Here is a 24,771-nt window from a genome sequence, read left to right as displayed (position 1 = left end):
CGGTGGTTTAGAAAAAAAAAAAAATCTCCCTGCCAATGCTGGAGATGCAGGTTCAATCCCTGGGTTAGGAAGATCCCCTGGAAGAGGAGATGGCAACCTACTCCAGTATTCTTGCCTGAAGAATCCCATGGGCAGAGGAGCCTGGTGGGTTACAGTCCACGGGGTCTCAAGGAGTCGGGCGTGACTTAGCACAACTGAGCACACCTTGGACATACTTTATGGTGGAAGCAGAGCCAACGCTCTAAGAGTGGGGTTCAGAGAGCCCTCCAAGCGATTCTCAGGCATGCTAATGTTTGAGAATCACTGGCTAAAACCTAACGGTCACATGAGTAACCTGAGCTGGATATACAAGCCAGGAATTTGACTGCTACCTTAAATCCCTGGTGTCTTTCCCTGTAAGATCGGATATGGGTCAAGTTTTCCTTAGTATGTGCTTCCTCATCCTCAAAACAGCCCTCCTAACTTACATAGGGTCCTGATTTTTAAATTTCTGGTCAGCAGGTTCTCTCTGAATTTTCTAAGTATTTGTTGTCTGCACTACTTACTTTGGCATTTGGTCTCATACTTTCTCAATTTATCCACCTCTGTCAGTTATATGCAGCTTACTGCTGCTGTAAGCTAACAAGTACCCACCACGCGCACAGTCCTGAGCCTGACGTAACAACTAAAAGCCCCTAGAAGGCATTCTGCCTTTTACGAAGTCCTCCAACACCAAGCATTGCATCCTTGTTTTATAGGTGACTCCACCGAGGCTTAGACTAACTACCGGGTAAAGAGCTTGACGTGAAGCATCTTTCTTCCACAATTCCATGCTTCCCTCTAGGTATTCCACACATGTGCCAGGATGGCCTAGGATTTGTGCATTTTCTTATCTATTAATGAAAGCCTTCCTAATAGAAACATGGGGCACTCCCACCCATCATATTAGATTAATACTAAACAGTTCCTGATATACACAAAGGATGTAAAAATGTGAAGGGAATTGGAAATCCTGCTAGACTGGATTATCACACTATGGAAATTTTCTGTGAGAGGTTTAAAATCTCTGGGAAGCGAAGTATTGGATTATTTTTTGAGCTTGGTAACCAAAGCATGCTATAGAACTCTGGGAAATAGCATTATTCAGTAAAGAGAATCTGGTTCAATCTATATATTCAAATCTAACAGAGTCAGTGAACCAGAGCAGTTAACAATTATGGGAACTGGGACTCTCCTATGTCATGCTCTCAAGAAAGCCAGGCAATTACTCTGGTTATTTACACATATAATCCACATTTAAAGACCATATATGTATACAGTGCTGCTCATTTTCAAAACACAGTGCTATTGCTATATATATTGAGCTCTATTTTAATAGTCACAGAAATCATGTAGAGCCTATTATAATCCCCGTTGTACTGAGGATCAAACAGGTTGAGGAGTTTAACTGACCCAAGGCCACTCAGTTGTCCATGACAGAGCCTGATCTCAAACCTGAATATCTCACTCTAAATCCAAAACACACACTCACCATCCGATACTATTTCCCACATTCAATGCCATCAGCTTACTTGGACTAAAAGTAATCATCCAAGCTGGAGACAGCGTCCCCATTCCTCAGAAGATGACACTGGTTATACACCAATATTAAGCTGCTAACATAGCTTCATTCACTCTGATTGAAAACCACAGGGCTGCATTCTGTGGCAGAGACATGGCCTCCCCATTGAACTGCCCTCCCCCGTAAAAGAAACCTACTAACCCAGATACCACAGTGCGGGGCAGGGATGTCAAGAACCTAGTACTTCCCCATGTTCACTCTCATTTGAGCTTGCTTTTCTGTACCCTACTCTCTTCCACGCAATGTCAAAATTCCCACCACCAAAGAACATGAATGGATCAGTGATTTTCTGGGTGGCAAGAGTCACATACAATGATTTTTAGATATTAACATTTTTTTTAAAAGTTAGTTAAGATACAAAAATCTGAAAACTCTGATACTCACATTTTCATATAAGGCTGCCAGGGTTTCCAGATCAACCACAGAATCGTCCACGTTAAAAATGGCTGCCGAGCACCCAAAGAGAAAGAGAAAGGATAAGAGGTTAGACCGGACTCTGCTGCACCAACATTTACTCCATGTGCAGCTACCAAGCAATGTAAGCGTTTGCTCTCTCTTACCCAGGTTGTCTTCTGACATGCTCTTGCCCCCTTTCCTTCTGCACCAGGGGGACCCCGCGGAAGAAACCAAAATGGTTCTGATTGCTGGCCTAAGCCTTAGCCCTGCCTGCTTTAATTCCTCAAGCTCTGCATCCTTTCTGCAGTTTAATTTAGGCTCCACAGGAGAAGTGTTTGTGTTTTAAATCTAAATCAGTTAGTAGGTTTGAAACACAATTTTAAATCTTTCTTCCCAACTGGTAATTGAAGAGATTTAATACCTAATGCACCAGAACTGACGCTTGCCCATTTCCAGGAAGAGGGAGAAAAAAAAGACGATGTTGGCAAATTAAATGAATTCAGGCATGTGATTTCAGGCACCTTTCCATGGCTGCTGCAAACATCTTGTTTGGATTAAAAAGACAAGAAAAAGCAATAATTGCATCAATGGCAAATTAAGATTATGGAAACCTCCCATGAGCAAGTCTTAAGGCAAGTTCTCGTTCCCATGGTTTTATTTGGATTCTACTTGTTGTTCTATATCTTAAATAAGTCATTTAGCTGTTAACTAATATGCCTGTGATTTCATCTAAAGAGATTCCTTCCCATATATACCAGCGTACAAACATGGAGATTTTAAAGCCTTAATGGATTTGGCAATCAAAGTGCTTGAAATAGGCAGTCTCACATCTTTAAATAATTATGCAAAACTAATAAGGTTTGTTCCCTCAACCCCACCACCCTTCTCTGACTTTACATTGTGAAATTAACCAGCACGCTAGTAAATTTTCTCTGTGGCAGGCTAATTAATTTTATTAAACCAACCAGTGATATTTAGAATGCTTTAAAATTCTGCTCGTCAACCATTACTCCGTTGGTTGGCATTACACCATTGTTTTGGAGAAGGTGGGGATCAAGGTAAAGGGCAGGTTGCTTTCGGATCGTTTTGCTTCTTCTGTGGTTTAGAATTATATGAACCCCTTCATACAATTTTAATAAACTTAATTAACTGAGCTAAGATCATGTACCTTCACAGAATACTGAGAAATGTACTTAAAATTCCTTCATGGGGCACCTTCTCTAATTCAGGAGTTAATCAGCAAGTTGTTCCTCAACTAAATGGAGTAGTGAGAAAAGAAGCGACTAATATGCAAGTGACAAAGTCAGTCATCTCAGATTCCACCAGGACAAAGGAAAATTACACTTCTGAAGAGGCCAATCTAAAACCACAAAAGAAAAATGTCCTTTGAGGAAAGAAGGAAAGAATTTACCCTCCCAGGACTGTTATACTATGCATGCAGATAAGATGATTTCGCTCACTTATTAGAAGGAACAGGCATTTTTAAATGTCTGATGCTTTAAGGAAACAAAAAAGAGCCAGGAACCATGTCTATTTTATGTAAATGCTAGTAGTCTCCTATAGAAATCAGCCAATGAAAATGCAGTAAGACAAGGCAAAATTCTAAAAATAATTTATCAGAGATGTTCATTTCTAAACCAGGTACTACATATAACTGCAAGTTTACATATAATCAAGTGATCTTAACTAATGGGAAAGAGAAGGAACTGTTGGCTTCCTTTCCTGGTGAGTAAATATTTGAGTTTCAGAAATTAATCAGTCTGGGTCCCAGATATACAATTTGATGGGTTATATCCTCAGCCAATTCCCCTCCAGTGTGCTAGGAAATGGAGGAAAACACATAGGGAGGATGGGACTGCAGAACGAGCGTGGGCTCTGGCGACATTTATTCATTCATTCACCCAGCCCTTGAATAAATATTTGTTGAATGTGCACCAAGTTCTAGAAACTGTTCTAAAACGCTGTGATTATATAAATCAAACATGTCTAAGACATTTAAGGTACTTGGTCTCATGAGACTTATACTCCAGCTTAGGGGATAGAAAATAAACAAGTAAATAGTTAGATAATGATGTAAAGAAAGAGCAGAACCATAAGCAACCTTAGAGAGGCTGATGGATGAAGGCTTCTTTGAAGAGGTGACATTTAAGCTAAGAGCTGAGCAGGTCAAGTTCTATGAGTGTCTGGGAGAAGAGCCTTCCAGTGAGTGGTAAGGGCAGAAAGAGGTTTCTTATCCTGATGAAGGAATAAGCTCAAGATTCAGAAAAAGAGCAAGACGACTATTATGGATGGAAGCAAAACTTACCACACGATCCTGGCATGTTCGTTCTATTAGGTTCAGCATATTGACTCCAGTATTCTTACCTGGGAAATCCCATGGACAGAGAAGCCTGGTGGGCTACAATCCATGGGGTCCCACAGAGCTGGGTATAACTGAGCACACACACACACATTCATAGGATGGGTCTAATTTCACTTACTGAAAACATTAAAACAAGATATATGCTCTACCGAGCTCATAGAGTGTTATGAGAAATCAAAAGAGTACATACAAATAGTGACTACTGTGATGTTAAATATACACACTGTGTAGGTGTTTTAATGCTTGTTAATGCCTTATCTGCTTTAACATCTGGAAAGAATTAGAGAAAGAAGACTACCACTTTCTATGTTACTTGAATGTTTCCAGTAGGAGCAGTTGCTATTTAATCCCTTTTGGTCCTTTAAAACCCCACTCAAGGCCCACCTTCAGGAAGTGTTAATAGAAAAGGTATATGCACAAATAACTCTAATAATGAAAAATAATGTATTGAATGGCTTAAGGGAAATATAAGATAACTTCGGGTCCGTTTGGGCTTCCCAGGTGGCTCAGACAGAAAAGAAATGACCTGCAATGTGGGAGACCCTGGTTTGATCCCTGGGTTGGGAAGATCCCTTGGAGAAGGGAATGGGTACCCATTCCAGTGTTCTTGCCTGGAGAATTCCATGGATAGAGGACCCTGAAGGGCTACAGTCCATGGGGTTGACCAAGAGATGGACATGACTGAGTGACTAACACTTTTACTTTTCGGGTCTATTTAGAAAGCTAATCTAATCCTAACTTCTCATTTCCATCTTTCCCATCAAAGCACTTCTCTTCGTACCACCCAAGTTTGTTTTTTTTTTTAAATCAAAATTTTACTTTGATGTTTGAAATACCTCAGATGTCTTTCCTTTAAACATTGGGTAAAGTCCAACTGCCTACGCCTGATTTTTAAATCCATTCCTTTCCTGGCCCTGAGTGACACTTCCAATTTCATCCTTTACCATTTCCACTGTTCCCAGGCCGCCTGAACTCCAGCCACACACCTCTCTACTCCTGAACATTCCATGGTTTTCTCCCTTCCTGCCCCCTCACCCTCCTAGGCCTTGGAGAAGAGTTTCCTGCCCTGGAAGGATGCTCCTTGACCTTTGGATCATTAAGCACTCATTCTTTACCTCTTCCATGGCATCACTCATATTTTATATTGGGTGAAAGAGTCTATTTTAAGAAGCCGTATTAGTAAGTTGCTTAACACTGTATCGTGGAAGGCCTGTAGTCAGGGATCATTTCTACACATCTTGATAATCCCAGCATCCAACATAGTACTAGGGGTAGTAACAGGAATAAGATAAATGTCTATGGATAAGACAGGTGTCCCAGGAATCCCAAAGAGTGAGTCTTGCTGCTGGGTGTCAGCAAAAGTTCCTTGACAAAGACAGCATGGTGTTTTGAAAAAGAAAAACATAGACTTTTTAAAGGGATAGGACTGACAAATAAAAATAATATGCATATCTGAACTAAGGTTGTTTGCCCACCCTTGTTTGTTCCCATTAAAATAATCAAAGTATGAAAAAAAAATAAAAAATAAAAGTATGGTGAGTAAAGCTGCGCAATCATGTCCCATCCATATCCTCAGTACAGATACAACGCTGGCCTGAATACGCCATACCTCAAAATCACTAAATTTAACAAGCAAATCTTCTCATTTTAAAGGAAAGAATAAGGAAACTATCTTCCCTCTCATTCTTAACCTTCAAAGATGTTTTAAACACTGGTATCACCACAGGCAAAAAGCCACGAGTAGAAATTCCACTGTTATACTGCTTTAGGCAGAGAGCTAAAGCACCCATTTATTAATCATCATGAATCAAGCCAAGTCCATTCCAAGCAGTAACAATCTGTAAATGGACAAGTGCCAGCGAATGTCAATGGGAAAGATGTGAGAGATTCCCAGGATGAAGCAGCAGACACATACAGGCTCAGAGAACACACAGGCAATGGTGCAGAGTCCAAGTCTGGCTTGAAGAGAGTGTTCCTTACATACAGTTTGGAGCAAGGTCCTGTGGAATCCCGAAGGCCAAGGTGAAGAGCCTGTGCTACGTCGCAGGGGGGCCATGAGCACGGATGAGCAGGGGAGGCAGTGGGACAGAGTTCTATTACATAGGATAGAGCAAAATGTGGAAAGAATGGCTTAGAACTTAGTTCAGTGCAGCGGAGGTAGCGAAAGCCAGAGCACTGTGGACAGAAAGGACAGAACAGGAGAGAAAGTCTGCAGAGCTCTGCGGAGTGCCGTCATCAACTGAGCCCAGGGACTAAGCAAGTCTGGTGTCAGATCAGCCCGAGGTTTCCCATCTAGGTGTGGAGGGAGGGCTTGGGCCACCACGAAACAGGCAGAGGAGCTGACGAGGTGGATATGCCTGATGCTGTCCCCTTAGGACCTGGGGGAGGAGTCGGGGAGAGGAAGTCGATGGAGAGGTTAATTTAGGGCCAATGCCGAGTATTCCACGGAGGTTTCTCCTCTTCCATGTGAGGAGCTTAAAACTGAAAAAGTAAAATAAAGTTCAGAGGTAGAAGCAGCACTGAAACGAGATCATCTGGTTGAGCCCAGGAACTTAAGAAATTAAACACTTTCTATTATTTCTATTTTACAGGGTGGCCAGGGAAAGTTAGGCTATTGGCCAAACGGGTGAAAAGTAAAAAGAGTCAAAGTCCTGTGACTCATAGGAGAGTTGTCTTGCATGCACATAGTCCTGCCTTCTATTTACCATGAACAGTTTAAGTTCCTACAAGGGCCAGAATCCATACATGATCCTGCTATTCCCCAGATACGGGACAGTGTATCAGAGAATTGATTCTTGAAAGCACTCACTATCAAATTTAGAAGCAGTCCATGAACCTATTCTGTTAGTTAATTGACAAATACATCAAAGAAAGAAATCAGTCATTGATTAAAATATTTTTGGAGTTACCTAGGACCAGGTAGCCCCCTCCACTTTGTACTTGCAAGAACATACTCTGTTTCTCTCTCTCATACACAGAAAACCCTTTATATCATATAAGTTGAATAAACAAAACCAGCCTACACAATTCTCCAGCACACCTCCAAGCACTGATACAGTATTCCAAGTAATTCTCTAGCTTTTGCTCCCATCTGTATTGGGCTCATTATACCAACACTCCCGCAGATGGTGTCAGAAAGGTGAAGTGCCAAATTCACAAAGGGGAGACCCCAACAACTCATTGCTACTGTGATATCAATCATGGCTGGTGATTTTTACTTTTATCTCCCTCTCTCCTTAGTTACCCCTGCTCCCACTGTCAGTTCAGTTAGAATATTTCACCTACACCTCACAATATGTCGAGAGGAAATAGACACACGCTGTGAAAAGCTGGTAATTTTATTGGGTTCCTTTACCTTTAAAAATCTGTTACTTGGTCAAGTCTGGTTTCTGGGCTCCTTTTTTGCAGGGAAATTGAGGCAAACATTTTTATGTGGTCCTCTGGTGCCTGCTCTGTACTCCGAGAATTATATACACAAGGATCATTAGAGTAGGCTTTTGCCCATTAAGATATAATAACCGTCAGCAGGGACAAAAAGCAGATCAGTATCACAAATTCAAACTAACAGGCGCACATAAAAACTATGCGCCTGCTTCAGGCACAAGGGCGGGGGTCAAGGTCTTACACAATAGGTAAATTCCCTCTCCACTTTGGAGACAGCTTTTCACAAGAGCAGGGTAAGGAGAAAGAACAGGCAAGAATTCTCACAGCCCTCCAGCCATTTTTAACCCTGAACGCTTTTCTATCCCCAAGCACGCCTTGTCCAAATAAAGAACAGTTGTGTTTGCCGTTCTGAAGGGTTTCTAATTAGTAAAAAAAACATGTACTTACTCATGAGAACTGTTCTTGATCAAAGTAGCATCTTTGAGCAAGAAATATATGACAGACTGAGGTAGGAAAGGCATACTCCTTTTATTGTTATTCAGTCGCTAAGTCGTGCCTGGCTCTTTGCGATCCCATAGACTGCAACACACCAGGCTTCCTTGTTCTTCACTATCTCCCGGAGTTTGCCAAATTCATGTCCACTGAGTCAGTGATGCTGCCTAACTATTCTTAGTTTGTTTGATTAGACCAAGTAAGTCTGGTTGTCCAAGGTGTGAAAGATGTCACATGGGCAGGGTAGGGTTGGGTTGGGTTGCTTTGGCTATAGCTGGTTTTAAAACTGGAGCCTCTTATACAGAGTGAAGTAAGTCAGAAAGAAAAACACCAGTATAGTATACTAACACATATGTATGGAATTCAGAAAGATAGTAACAATGACCCTATAAGCGAGACAGCAAAAGAGACACAGACATAGAGAACAGTCTTTTGGACCCTGTGGGAGAAGGCAAGGGTGGGATGATTTGAGAGGGTAGCGATGAAACATGTGTATTATCATATGTGAAGCAGATTACTGGTCCAGGTTCGATGCATGAGACAGGGCGCTCAGGGCTGGGGCGCTGGGATGACCCTGGGGGATGGGATGGGGAGGGAGGTGGGGAGGGTTCTGGATGGGGAACAATATGTGCACCTGTGGCTGATTCAGGTTGATGTAAGGCAAAAACCACTACAATATTGTAAAATAATTAGCCTCCAATTAAAATAAATTAATTAAAAAAATATCCTCTATGTAGCCCATTGTGTGCTTCTTTGCATTACCTTCAGTAGTTGACACATTTTACAAGTGGGTGCTTAAAGATCCTTTTCAAGTGGAATAGATTTATTCTCAGTCCAAGAAAGCAAAGGTGAATATTTGATTATCAATAGAAATTATTTTGTTAGCAATGTTAGCTTCCAAATAGCCAACATAAAACTCAGCTCTTTCAACCAAATTGTGATTTTTTTAGGGCTTGATAAATAATTTGTAAGGAAAAGAGAATGGAATGGAGAAAGCAACATGGAAGACCTTGGGGTTTTTTTGTTTGTTTTTTTTGGCCAATTTAATCATGGCATGTGGGATCTTAGTTTCCTGACTCGGGATCAAATTCATGCCCCCTGTCTTGAAAGCATAGATGGAGTCTTAACCACTGGACCACCAGGGAAGTCCCAAGCCCTGGGGTTTTTTAACTCTCAGGTAATCTAACCCTCAAAACTCCCACAAACCAATTCCTCGAACCTCTCTCAAGAAAAAGGCAAGGATGCGGGGTCCCAGAAAGAAGGCGGTCTTGGCAGAATCTGAAAGCTGAGGAAAGGCAAAGCAGGACTGTTTCCCCACAGTCTCACCTCCACATGAGGCCAGCACTGAGAAGGAAGATCAAGCTCGTGATGAAACTGGGCAAGAGGTGAAAAGAAGGGGGCCAGGCAGAGAGAACTGTCAAAGAACCACAGATGCCAGAGCAAGAGCTGCACAGAACCTGCCCCACAGAAAGCTCAGTACCCAGGTCTCCACACAATGGCCAGAACACTCCTATAACCTCTCCGCCATACGCCTCACTCTGTCCCTACTGACCACCATGCTTCTGCTCCAACGGCGCCAGGGACACCTGGGCAGACACAGGTACAGGCCAAGCCTCATTCCACACACATATCCACAAGAGATGCTGAGGGCAGCAGTTATTAACCAGCTTAAAGGCATCTCTGTGCACTCCACCAGAGGGTGCGGAAAGCAGGCAGGCAGTGCTGGAGATGAGTACTTAATTAGTAGCTTGCCTTTATTGGGAACTTGCTGTGTGCAAGGCATTGTTCTAAGCATTTTACATTTAATCATACAAGGAAGATTCCACTGTTGCCCTCAGTTTTACAGGCAATGAAACTAAGGCATGAAGAATGGTTTCCCAAGCTCAGTTCCATAACCAAATTGACTAGACTTTGTAATTCTTCATCCTTTGTAAGTGTCAGTCTAGAAATAATCATTCCACCTAAAGGAGACCTGAGTTTGATCCCCGGGTTGGGAAGATCCCTTGGAGAAGGGAATGACTACCCACTCCAGTATTCTTGCCTGGAGAATTCTTGGGACAGAGGAGCCTGGTGGGCTACAGTCCAAGGGGTCACAAACAGTCAGACACGACTAAGCAACTAACACTTTCACTTTACAAAATTCTCACCACACACACACACAAAAAAGCGCTAACCAACTACCTATAAAAGTCTGAACAGAAACCTTTGCCTCTGAATGGCATCACATGTTTTGTACATCAATCAGCAGTCTCCCAGTGGGAACCATAGATAGCCCAGGCCACAGAAATGTCATTTGTGTATTATACACATCCATAATGCCACCATTATTTAATTATTGCTAATACTTAATTCATTTCTAATATACTATGGTCTTTTTAAAAAATTTGTAGCCACACCCCATGGGCATGTGGGTCCTTAGTTCCCCAACCAGGGAATGAACTCAAGTCCCCTGCATTGGAAGGTGGAGTCTTAACCACTGGACCACCAGAGAAACCCCTCAGATATGCTATCTTAATATATGTCATAAGATAATCAAACTTCAGTCTTTGTTAATCATTCACAATTACTGACAAGAATCAGTATTGTGGTTCCAATCGTAGCAAAAAAGAACGTCTAAAAACAAAAGGAAACCCAGAACTTGAAAAGGCATTATCTTAGAAGAAAAGAAAGTCTAAAAAGAAATCAACAGTAATATAAAATCCATTTTTCTTAAGAAGATATTACTAACTGCAATTTTATACTGCATGCCAGAACTGACTAAAAAGGGAAGCGAAGGCACAAAGAATGAAGAAACACAAACAAAAGTTGTCTCCAGACACATAAAGAACAGCAACTATCAAGAGAATATATTTTATGATATTATCTACATTGCCAAATGCTTGCTGGATGTGTATCATGTGGGTTGGTACAGACCTTTATTTAAGCTTTGTTGGAGACAGGAGGCAAGTATAAATAACACAGTGTAAACAGGAGCCAGCTAGCAGGTGACAGAAATAACCATCCCAAAAGGGACACATCTAGTCTGTCCCCAAAGCTCCAAATCACTCAATGTCATCAAACAAAAATCCCAATTCTTGTCTAAGTCGAGGCATGTACTCGGCCACAAGGTGCCGTTTTATAGGTGCAATTAAAATTGTCCATGGTTCAAACCTCAAAGAGGGGCACAAGGACAGAATTCACAAAGCTTCCACTCCTTCATTCCCTCCATTCTCTGTAGGGGCAGTGGAATGAGAAACAGTCTGGGTTAAGCTGCTTCGGTTCTTCCATTAGTTCTGGTTCTTTTAAGCCAAAATTACATTCCAGGCAGATTGGATGGTCTCAGCCAGTTGCCTGAAGGTAAAGTACAAAAGAAATGCCACCCTTGGCTTTCTGGACCCAGCTCTGAGAGGGGAGGAATGCACAGGGGTTCAGAGAGAGGTGGGCGGGACCCTGCCACTCAGGTGTTTTAGACTCAGCGGGAAGAAACGGGAGTCGGGCAAGGACATACAGTAGCATTAGAGCTACTGTCTATATTCATCCCCAAACTGAGCTCTGCCCATGCTTAATAAGTTGATTGACCCTGATGTCTTCTTTGGTACATCAGTAGGTCATGACTTCCTGTTCCCATCGGTGGGTAAACTCTTTCACACGTGGCTTCCTCACTTGTTCCTTTACTTCCAATGTACCATGATTTGGTAGCAGTGGCGGAGGGGGGCAGGGGGGATGGGGGGAATTAAATAACATTTTCTGATTCTAAAATCTAGTTTTAACTAAACTTGACAAAATAAACCAGTTGGCTTCAAAATATTCCTGAAGAGAAACCCCAGACTGAAGATAATCCATCAATAATAAGAAAAATGGCAGAGCACAGGCTTGACTGCTAGTACAAGTTCCTCATCAATTGTGGAATGAATTAGAAACGGGGACAGTTGAATTAGGTCTGCCAAGATGCTGACCTCCATACATTATAGTAGAATTTATCAAGAGACTGTTTGAAATGTGGGTTTAAATCTACTATTTTTAATAATAAGCTTCATTTTATGTGTATATTGAGCCGTGAGATACTAGCTGTTGAGAATTTAAAGCCATCAAAATCAGTAACACATTTAAAAATATTAATCTCAATTTAATTTATACCTTTGCATTCATTTTATAATGTGAATATTAGTTCCGTTACACATTTACATGATGTACAAGTTCTTAAAAACATATGCTGAGAAGCATGCTCTAAAATTTTTACTGGCAGAGGTGCACAATAAAAATTTTGCCCTTTGAGTATAGGTCTTCCAGACCAGAATTAGAATGTTCCTCAGGAAGGTCCTGCAGACAGTGACTGCAGCCATGAAACTAAAGACGCTTGCTCCTTGGAAGAGAAGCTATGAAAAACCTAGACAGTGTACTAAAAAGCAGAGACATCCCTTTGCTGACAAAGGTCTATATAGTTAAACTTATGGTTTTTCCAGTAGTCATGCACGGATGTGAGAGTTGGATCATAAAGAAGGCTGAGCGCTGAAGAATTGATGGTTTCTATCTGTGGTGCTGGAGAAGACTCTTGAGAGTCCCTTGGACAGCAAGGAGATCAAACCAGTCAATCCTAAAGGAAATCAACCCTGAGTATTCATTGGAAGGACTGATGCTGAAGTTCCAATAATTTGGCTACCTGATGAGAAGAGCCAACTCACTGGAAAAGACCCTGATGATGGGAAAGACTGAAGGCAGCAGGAGAAGGGGACGACAGAAGGTGAAGATGGTTGGATGGCATCACCAACTCAATGGACATGAGTTTGAGCAAATCGGTGGTGAAGGACAGGCAAGGCTGACATACTGCTGTCCATGGGGCTGCAGAGAGTTGGACACGACTGAGTGACTAAACAACAGGAAAGCCTTAGGCAATTCACAGTGAATTTCAGATGCCTGGAAATTCATTATGTTTTAGACAACTGGCACAAACCTTGACAGAGATTTCTATAAATTATTAGGCAAAAAGAAGCAAAGTACAGTCAGCATTCTCAGATCTGACTTTTAGACTCTGGGTATACAACTAACTTACATTTTGATTTGAGATTCCTCAACAGAAAGATGGGTCTTTGATACAGCTGAACTCTAAACTGAGATTCTGGACTAGTCAGAACTAAAGTGACAAATGCTTTATTTTGATGCTAGATTAAATATTATAAATATGAATTCTGAGAGTGTACGGGAAATTCCAAACGGATGCCAGGAGGTTTCTGGCACCTAGTCTGTTGCAACGCATATGGAGGTTTATATCAAGAATAGTCAACAGCAATTTTCCATCTCCCCTGGGAAAAGAATAAGAGGAAATCACTAACATGGAATGAAAACACTAATTTGCAATCACTTAGGCAGTCGCTGTAGCCAAGGATGCCAAATGCTTTTAAATATAAGTCCCCCTAGTTAAGTAGATGGAAAACCGGCAAGGAGTAAATCACTCGTTCAGGATATCTCCTGGACCAAACACAAGTGGTGTGGTATTATGGCCAGTTTCCTCAAGCCACTCTCCTCCACAGCCAAGGTCTTGTCTCTAGTCACGCAGTGCTTTAAACTACAGTCAGAACAGAGGTTTAAGTTTGCCCTACGAGATACTGCACACCGCCTGGGGTGGAGAGAAACACGCATGGGTGGCTATCTTTGCCACCCAATGGGATGTTTGGTCTCTAACTTAGCCCTTATTTACTTAGTATCAGGCTGGAATTTTCAGACGTTCTTGAACAATTCCACTGAAGTGTCACCAGTCATCTCCAACTTAAATCATGCAAAACAGAACTGATCTTTCAGCTTTTACCCGCTCTTTTCCCCCTCTATTTTCATTTTATGCTTTTGGCACCATTATTCCCATTCTGTTGAAACCAGCAACTTCAAACTTCTCCATCATCATATGAATCTCATGGGGCTAACCATAACAATCTGCTCTTCAAACATCCCTTGTACATGGTTTCATCTACATTTCCACAGACACAGCCTTAGTTCTGACCTTTGTCATTTATTATGTCAACAATCACAATCCCTTTCTATCAGATCTAGCCATGCATATGTGCTAAGTTGCTTCAGTCATGTCTGACTCTTTGCAACCCCATGGACTGTAGCCCACCAGGCTCCTCTGTCCATGGGATTCTCCAGGGAAGAGTACTGGAGTGGGTTGCCATTTCCTCCTCCAGGAGATCTTCCCAAACCAGAGATTGAACCCGCACCTCTTATGTCTCCTGCATTGGCAGGCAGGTTCTTTACGACCAGCACCACCTGGGAAGCCTAGATCTAGTCACCTACATGACTAGTTCTGTTTATTCACTCAACAGACCTTGATGATCCTCATCTCATCGCCAGACACAACAAAGTGTGAGGGACACATCAGTGAGTATTATTGCTCTTGCAGTTTACCTTCTGATGGCAGATGTAAGTGAAAAGTATATGAACAAAGAAAATATTAAGTGCTGGGTAGAAAATAAGATAATTAACTTAGAGTGACTTAAATTAGGGAGGAGGATCTGGGAGGACGTCTTTGAGATGTTCAGCTGAACCCTATGAAATGGCAACCCACTTGCCTGGAGAATCCCATGGACAGAGGAGCCTGGTGGGCTATGGTCCATAGGGTTGCAAAGCGTCAGACACAACTGAGTGACTTAGGAGCAAAGAAAAAGAGTGTGCCACTGAATGGGACTGGAAAAGCATTTCAAACAGAGGGAACATACTATGCCTTCAAAGACACGGAGGAAGGAAAGAACTTGGCCTGTTCAGGAATCAGAGGACCACTGCTGCTGGTCAGCAGTGAGAGAGAAGTGAGCAGTCAAGTACAGGAGAAGATACGGCTGCTGCCAGAGCAGGAAAGGGCGTGGGGGCCAGTCTTCTGTGATCGGAGAAGTATTTCTGCACTCAAAAGGAGACCACAGCACTGCCCCTTTTAACTTCTGCCTCCCTGTTACTGATAGGATAATGTTCAATTTCCGTCTGATGACAGTCAGGATCCTTCCTGGTCTGGATGCTATTTACCCTTCGAGTACTTTGTTCTGAAACCACCCACATTCACATGCAACTTATAGACTCTAGATGTGCCTCCTTTTCACATGCCTTCTTTCATCAACTGGAAAAGCTCCTTCTCTGTGTGATGACCACCATTTCATCCTCTAAGACTCATCTTAAGTTTTACAGGAGGAGCCGATACATTGATCTCTGTTATTTCACAGGTATCTTTATTCTGTGATCTTAGGATACTCTGTACATCTCTCCCACCATCCTGTGAACTCTTGAGAATGTGAAACTCAGGATGTTATGTGCTGTGGTAGTCATGGTGTCTGAAACAGAGCTGGCATTCAGTACCTGCTTATTGAGGGAGAGAGGGAAAGAGGAAGGGAGGAGGTTGGCAGGCAGGAAGAAGTTTGGTCCAAATGCACTAGAATGAAATTTATGACATTCTGATTTCATCTAGTCTAAGGTTTATTCTATTCTTTAAAACCAAATTAAAATTTAAAAGATCCTTTATTGAATGACTTCTATATAGGATACATTAGCCCAGTTCATGGTAAACAATGCTTAATTATCAGAGGAATTCCGAGCAAAGCAATGCTACATGAAGTAAATGACCACACACTGGCTCTGTTACTTGTTATCAGTTAAGACCTTGAGGTACTGAGCCCCCAAATTCCACTTCTTCAATATACACTATAGGCAGTGTCAAACGGACAACAGAGAAGGGCCCACTTTACAAATGAAGATAATAAGGTTGCTTTTTAAGAGCTGAACAAGTAAAAACTGGATTATCCATTACCTCTGTGGGAGGTAATGGTGGGCTGAAACACCCAGAACTATTATTAAGGTGACCAAGCTGCAATCTCAGCAAGAAGAGAAACTGCGTAAGCAAATACCTAACGCCAAGTAGAGGTAAGTGAGGTGGGTGTAACAGTGAATAGATATTACAAACATTTTTGTCATGCTGAAGGAAAATTCTCTATCCTCCTCTGAGTGAATATGCTAGCTTTCTGGTTTATTCACCAGCTTCTTATGAGTCTGCATGAAGTGCACATTAGCGTACCTACCTCTGCTCACTGACGGAGCTGAATATATGACCAAAAGACTGAAGAACAGTCTCTTAGCTGCGGTCACTTCACCATGGCTAACATGCTGTGTGACCCTGCCTGCCTGCCAGCTGGTCTGTTCCAATCCGATCTCATGTCAGCTACTTCTCTCACATTAAAACAAATGTTTTAGGTCAAGGTCAGCACAAGGAGTCCTTTCATCAGGATGAGAACACAAGGCCAAGTGCATTCCATTCATGACCAGACATGGATTCTGAATAAAACGTCACTGACACCGCTCAGGCTCCTGAGTGACCTTCAGATGCCAGTGTCAGTCAAATGATTCTAAAAAGAAATTAAGCTAGAGTTATACTGTTATATTCATCTGGAATGTATTACTAAATGAAAACATGAAGTGGAGATAATTGTTTTTTAGAACTTAGGATCCAACTCTGGTGGATAACAGAGATGCTTGAAGCAAGAGAAAGAACTAAAATGGTGCCCGTGAGTCCTAAAGTCTGTGATGCTACAATCAACATTTCCAGTGCTAAAATTTAAGTTCACATCTACTTCATGAGAGCACATTCCTATCCAGAGCAGAATGTTGAAAAAGGCCTGGGTGAACTAATCTCTTATTCAACTCACCATGAACAGTCAACATTCAACATTCATTCAACATTCAATGTTAGAGCGCCAAGAGAAGAAGGTTTACAGTCCTGAGTTGATAACTGGAATAGCACATTGTTGGAATGAGTCTCATCCATATGGCAATCTGATGTACACTACAACACGACAAGCCTAAAGAGAAATGAATAAAGTGCCGTTGACACTGTAAAGACTAATATCCACAGTGCTACTTGTTATGATAATGAAACCAAGCATACTTGATTTTCACCAGGCTTATAAAGAGCACTGCGGTTTAGGATAAGACTCTGCCACTATGTCTGAAAAATTCCTTTCTAATTTCAATGATCACATCAAAAAAGTTAGTCTCCTTGACAAAAGATTATAAACTTACCTGCCAATATTTCTTGTTTTATTTTTTTCATTTGCCTTAGTATCACAGTTTTCTGTGTGAATTTCAGAAATTCCATCCTAGAGGATCTAAGGCCTAAAGCCACTGACGTATCCTTTTCTAACTGTGACAGTGGACCTTTCCAGCCACCCTCTGCTCCAATCTCAAATCAACTACTGCAACGCTGTTTGAGGTTTAACATTTCACACTTATGTATTCAGTTCTACTACTAAGCTAAAATAGTAAAGACAAGTTTATGTGAATATTCTGCAACTGTCATCTGATTCAGTATACGTTTAGTTTTATGTGGAATTGTAAATGTTTGCAATAAAGCAACATTTTAAGCCTTTAACAAAGCTTATTTCAGAGGAAAAATAATGTATGCATGTTTCTTAAGTGCCTTTCAGTTTAGGACCTCCAGGGGGGAGGGGTGGGGTCCTTCTGCTGTTTTCTAGCGATAACTTGAAGACATCATCAACTAAAACCTGAAGAGAAGTGTGACTTAAGAGTGTCTCCACTGTTACACTGAACCTAAATTTCCTGAAACCACCACTGTATTACCACTTAGAAAATATTATCAGTGATATGTCAAAATGAAGATCTACATTTAACTGATGGCTGAGAAAGGAGCAGAATATCTTCACATAAGACACAGATTTAAAAAATGTTGGAAGATTTTGGGTTTACCTTCCCAGGGCCTAAAAATATATATAAAAGTAAAATGTCCTTGCTTTAAATGTCTTTCAAACTGAGCCAAAGATAACCACGGTGAAATAGTGCCACTCAAAAAAAGAAAAAAAACAAAACAAAACAAACAAGCAGGGGACTAAGAAACAATGACATAACTACATGTATGAAAATGGAGACTGTTACTCTGTAGAGGCATTCCCGCTAATGAAGAAGAAATGAGGGGACTAGGAGATCATTATCTGGCAAACTTCTAATGAAATAATGAACCTAGGCAAAGATCATAGTGCCCACAAACATCATAAAGAGAATATTACATACTTAAGAGAATATTACATAATATTACAGAATATTATGTACTTCTTGATAGAATATACAGTAGCATCTATGAATTATTTTTCTCCCCTGAGATTAACTCTCTTTAGGCTTGTCATGTTGTAGTGTACATCAGATTGCCATATGGATAAGAAAAAGTTTGCAGGAACCACAGGAGACAGAAGAACATAATAAATAAAAACATGGCAATGCAATCAGCAAAACCTAAAATGTGGGAAATTTCACAGGATGAGTGATTTGGATTCTTTACAAAAACAATAACCGCAAAGAAAAAAAAATAGAGGATAGAAACCTCTAGATCAAAAGAAACCTAAGAGATGGACACATCCAAGGCAATGCATGAAATGTGTATGAATCCTCATATTTGATGATATTAGGAAATTATTGCAAATGATTTTAAATGTATGATAATGGCACTGGAGTTATGCTTAAAGTATCCTTATCTTTTTGTGGTCTATTACCAGTTTTAAAGGAGGAACTGTAAAATATCTGAGATTTGCTTCATAATAATCTAGTAGATGGAGTGTTTTAGATGAAACAATCTAGTTAATGAGTTAATGATTTTGCCTCTAGGTACTGGATAAATAGTATTCACTGTGGCCATTCTACTTTTGTATATGTTTGACATTTCTCACAATCAAAGCTGAAAAGTTTTAAAGTCACGGTAAAAAAGTATGAATAAGACTTACCCTGCTGAATATCCTTCATTTCTAAATGCAAACTAGAGATCAAGATTCCCACAGTTTGAGATCGTTTTCCATCCAATAACTTGATGATCTAGAATTTTAAAAAAAAAATCAGTATAAGTGTAAATGACCAGGCAATCTTTTAGTAGCATAACGAAAATATTCATAGCTTTAGACACCCTGATTGGCTAACTGAACTGATGCTACAGTTACTGCATTTTCAAACTTTAATTTGACAAAGCAATCTATAGATTCAATGCAATCCCTATCAAGCTACCAATGGTATTTTTCAGAGAACTAGAACAAATAATTTCACAATTTGTATGGAAATACAAAAAACCTTGAATAGTCAAAGCAATCTTGAGAAAGAAGATTGGAACTGGAGGAATCAACCTGCCTGACTTCAAACTATACTACAAAGCCACAGTCATCAAGACAGTATGGTACTGGCACAAAGACAGAAATATAGATCAATGGAACAAAATAAAAAGTCCAGAGATAAACCCATGCACCTATGGATACCTTATCTTTGACAAAGGAGGCAAGAATATACAATGGAGAAAAGACAATCTCTTTAACAAGTGGTGCTGGGAAAACTGGTCAACCACTTGTAAAAGAATGAAACTAAAACACTTTCTAACACCACACACAAAAATAAACTCAAAATGGATTAAAGATCTAAATGTAAGACCAGAAACATAAAACTCCTAGAGGAAAACATAGGCAAAACACTCTCTGACATGAATCACAGCAGGATCTTCTATGACCCACCTCCCAGAGTAATGGAAATAAAAGCAAAAATAAACAAATGGGACCTAATTAAACTCAAAAGCTTTTGCACAACGAAGGAAGCTATAAGCAAGGTGAAAAGACAGCCTTCAGAATGAGAGAAGATAATAGCAAATGAAGCAACAGACAAAGCATTTATCTCAAAAATATACAAGCAGCTCCTGCATCAATTCCAGAAAAATAAACGACCCAATCAAAAAATGGACCAAAGAACTAAACAGACATTTCTCCAAAGAAGACATACAGATGGCTAACAAACACATGAAAAGATGCTCAACATCACTCATTATCAGAGAAATGCAAATCAAAACCACAATGAGGTACCATCTCACACAGGTCAGAATGGCTGCTATCAAAAAGTCTACAAACAATAAATGCTGGAGAGGGTGTGGAGAAAAGGGAACCCTCTTACACTGTTGGTGGGAATGCAAACTAGTACAGCCACTATGGAGAACAGTGTGGAGATTCCTTAAAAAACTGGAAATAATGGCTGAGTAATATTCCATGGTGTATAGGTACCACAGCTTCCTTATCCATTCGTCTGCTGATGGGCATCTAGCTTGCTTCCATGTCCTGGCTATTATAAAGTAATTAGCCTCAAACTAATAAAAATTAAAAAAAAAAAGACAACTGGAAATAGAACTGCCATATGACCCAGCAATCCCACTTCTGGGCATACACACTGAGGAAACCAGAATTGAGACACATGTACCCCAATATTCATTGCAGCACTGTTTATAATAGTCAGGACTTGGAAGCAACCTAGATGCCCATCAGCAGATGAATGGATAAGAAAGCTGTGGTACATATACACAATGTAATATTACTCAGCTAATAAAAGGAATGCATTTTGAATCAGTTCTAATGAGGTGGATGAAACTGGAGCCTATTATACAGAGTGAAGTAAGTCAGAAAGAAAAACACAATACAGTATACTAACGCATATATATGAAATTTAGAAAGATGGTAATGATGACCCTATATGTGAGACAGCAAAAGAGACACACGTAAAGGACAGACTTTTGGGCTCTGTGGGAGAAGGCAAGGGTGGGATGATTTGAGAGAATAGCATTGAAACATGTATATTATCATATGTGAAACAGATCACCAGTCCAGGTTTGATGCATGAGACAGGGTGCTCAGGGCTGGTGCACTGGGATGACCCAGAGGGATGGGATGGGGAGGGAGCTGGGAGGGGGGTTCAGGATGGGGAACACATGTGCACCCCTGGCTGATTCATGTCAATGTATGGCACAAACCACTACAATATTGTAAAGTAATTAGCCTCCAATTAAAGTAAATTAATTTAAAAAAAACTTTAATTTGAAAGATATCTAGAAAATAAAGGAAAAATACCACCCCAAATTCCACCAATCTAATACAAGCATGCAAACCTCTATAATATTTAATTTACTCTGATTTTTTTATTCAAACACACTTTAACTAAGTTGTAACTGCACCACATATGCAAGTTTTTATCCAACTTTTCAACTTATCACTGGCCTATTTCCATGTCGGACTTTGTAAGTCACTTCATTGCCTCTAACCTCCTTGGCTGTGGACCATCCACTGAGTGTCTTAGGGGAAAGATCACTGTGATCTGGACTCCACTGCTGACCAGTCATATGACCTTGGAAAAGTGACTTAAATTCTAGGAATTCAACTTTTTCATCATGAGTAGGCCCACTCCAGTACTCTTTTGCCTGGAAAATCCCATGGACGGAGGAGCCTGGCAGGCGTCAGTCCATGGGGTCGCTGAGTCGCACACGACTGAGTGACTTCCCTTTCACTTTTCACTTTCATGCACTGGAGAAGGAAATGGCAACCCACTCCAGTGTCCTTGCCTGGAGAATCCCAGGGACGGGGGAGCCTGGTGGGCTGCCGTCTATGGGGTCACACAGAGTCGGACACGACTCAAGCGACTTAGCAGCAGGCTTGACTGTACTGAGTTTGTGTATTTATTCTAGAAATTAAATGACATAATATACAAAAAGCACATAAAATAATTCTGACATAGATATTATTTAAATAAAATGTCTCTATTCAAGAGGGTTAGGTTGCTCTGTGGTTGTGCTATGTTAATAATACTTTGGTACATACAACTTTAGTTTGAAGTTGTTTAGAAGTACTCTTTTATAATAGTAATATTATATATGTATATAAAAACTTTTATAATCTTTTTAGAAACTCTAAATACCTCAGTGACAATTATTTCAACCCTCTATGAATGTTCCATGGAGAGCTCATTATAGTTACATTTCTCTCTAAATCTAGTGAATCAAATCAGCTCCAAAGAACATATCACCCAGTGACCACTAAGGGAAAAAATTTTCTTTTTCTTTCTTGTGGCAGGGCTACAAAAATCAATATGAGATCACATAAAACATCATCAAATCATATGTCTTTAATGCATTTTGTTGGGTGAAATATAAACTAAAAAGCTATGCTTCCTCTCCCACCTATGAGCATATAAGCTTACCAAAAACATAGTGAAGATAAGATTAAATAGTAATAAACATCTACATTTTTACTGGTACTAATTAGCTGAGTTGCTTGCTGGTTGAAAAATAAGGGATAACATTAGTTTGTTCCAACCAAGACTAAAATACTGTCTACCTATCAATCAATCAATGCTGAGTCAATTACTGCCAGCCCCTTAGCTTCCCCTGCTCAGCATGGCTACTCTTACATATACTGTTAGGCCAAAACTACTGTCAGCACAAGCTCTCATCAAGATAAAAGTAAAAACTGATGATCAGCTTAATGTGTTTAATCATTTCAACGTTAGCCTTAGAGAAAGATTCTGGAGGATATAGAAGTTCAATTTCTAAAAGAAATAAAGAAGATACTTGGTATTTTTGTTTATTTTTTATATAAAAGCAAAGGAAGAAGAGATTATATATAATCAAATATCTTCTTTAAAAATGAAATTTCTGGCTTTTTCTTAGAGGACACAAATTTAAAGTGAAACCATCATTAAAGTCCAACACAAAATTAAGAAAATCCAAAGTTTTGTGTATATATTCACGCATGTATTCATTTATTAACAAACATCTGCCATGTACCTGTTATGTGCCTGGCACTGCGCTTTGGATTCGGAGGATGTAGAGGTGACCAAGACAGATCATGTCCTCGATCTTATAAATTTTGTAAAGCTTAATGATTTAATACTGCTGAGAAGAACTAAAACGGCAAATAAAACTATCTGCAAAGCAAATTCAAAGGAAGAAAAGCCTTGAGAACAGACTGGATTTACCCTTAAAAGTCCAAAATAGTGACTGAGACACAACTTTGGTCATGGCATACACATCAATGTCAAGGAGACAGGCACAGGACTCAGATGTAAGACAAGAGGACAAATTGGTTGTAAAAAATGTCTTCAGACAAATATTCACCATGCTATCCAGCTAGGGTTCTGAAAACCCTGGATAACATGGTCTTCCTACAGGAAAAACAAGATTCAAATTAAAGGTTTTCTAATAGTTAATTAAAAGAAGATAAGAGAGCAACCACAAGAGAACAGAGAGGGAAGGATTGAAACTGAAATTGAGATTCTATCATAGGATAAAAAATAAGCAACTACCATCAAAAAGTCTACAAGCAATAAATGCTGGAGAGGGCGTGGAGAAAAGGGAACCCTCCTATACTGCTGATGGGAATGTAAATTGGTACTGCCACGACGACAACAGTGTGAAAGTTCTTTAAAAAACAAAAGTTACTATATGATCCTGTAATCCCATCTCTGGACTTACATCAGGAAAAGACAAAAAGTCTAATTTGAAAAGATACATGCACCCCAATGTTCACTGCATCACTATTTACAGTTGCCAGGATACAGAAACAATCCAAGTGACCATAAGCAGACGATCAGTTTAAGAAGATATAGTGCATATATACAATGGAATATTACTCAGCCATAAAAAGTGAAACATTGCCACTTTCAGCAACATGGATGGACCTAGAGATTACCATACTAAGTAAAGTAGGACAGAGAAAGAAGAGTACCATACATCACTTACATGTGGAATCTAAAAAAAAAAAGATATAAATAAATTTATTTACAAAACAGAATCAGACTCATAGGTGTCAGAAACAAATTTATGGTTTCCAAAGGAGAAAGATGGAGGGAAGGCTAAATTAGGAGTTGGGATTAACATACACATACTACTATACATAAAATAGATAACCAACAAGGACCTACTATGTAGCACAGGGAACTCTACTTAATATTCTATAATAACCTACATGGGGAAGAGTTTGAAAACCAATGGGTATTATGTAAAATGGAACTACTTTGCTGTATACCTGAAATCAACACAACATTGTAAATTAACTATATTCCAATATAAAATATATATTCTTTAAATAAACAAAAGCAAGCAAATCCATTTCCACTTCATTGCTCAACCAGGCTGACCTGTGGAAACAATGTTACTACCCCAGCAGTTCTATTAGCCTGGCACAGCAGGTGTTTGGAAGAAAAGTGTCCCTCACTTTCAGCTAGCTGGACTGAAAAAATTAAATTTTCTGAAATGCGTTGCTGCTTCCTAAAAAGGGGGTCTTGGCAGTGCACAAGTAAGAGCATTTGTATTTTCTTCCTTGTTTGTGTCAAATTCTTTGTCTATCTCTAACTAGACCTTTAAAAATGGACCTAGATACCTTGTAAGAGCATTTGTATTTTCTTCCTTGTTTGTGTCAAATTCTTTGTCTATCTCTAACTAGACCTTTAAAAATGGACCTCGATACGTTTCCGTGTAGTCTCTGATTGTGGAATAATACCATGTTTCTCAAAACCAGCTGAAACGGTAGGAACACAGTGGACATAGTATGGATATATGCTCTAAGCCCTCTTCATTTCTTTCATTTTCATAATTGAAAGGTTTGAAAGACCTTGAAAGATCACAATTGGTCTCTGAAATTATTGTTTTAAAGACCACAATTGAAAATAAAAGGTTTTCTTTTATTACAGTTAAAAAAAAGAGAAATAAAATCATGAAATCTTCCATATCGACACAATT

The 24,771-nt window shown here is 40.0% G+C and overlaps 1 protein-coding gene across 2 annotated transcripts in view; it reads right to left on the bottom strand.

Moving 5' to 3' along the window:
- FMN1 (formin 1) overlaps positions 1–24,771 on the bottom strand; it is a 432,532-nt gene that overhangs the window by 169,446 nt on the left and 238,315 nt on the right. For both annotated transcript variants that reach the window (XM_065940546.1, XM_065940547.1), the window contains 2 exons: positions 18,968–19,055; positions 1,985–2,046 (listed from right to left, as the gene is read on the bottom strand). In XM_065940546.1, coding sequence (XP_065796618.1) covers positions 1,985–2,046; positions 18,968–19,055 — 150 coding nt within the window. The remainder of the gene's footprint in view (positions 1–1,984; positions 2,047–18,967; positions 19,056–24,771) is intronic.

This window comes from Muntiacus reevesi, chromosome 7 (assembly GCF_963930625.1).
Source record: "Muntiacus reevesi chromosome 7, mMunRee1.1, whole genome shotgun sequence".
NCBI classification, from domain to species: Eukaryota; Metazoa; Chordata; class Mammalia; order Artiodactyla; family Cervidae; genus Muntiacus; species Muntiacus reevesi.
Note: the sequence above shows the minus strand (reverse complement) of the source record. Positions and strands in the feature narration are given on the sequence as shown.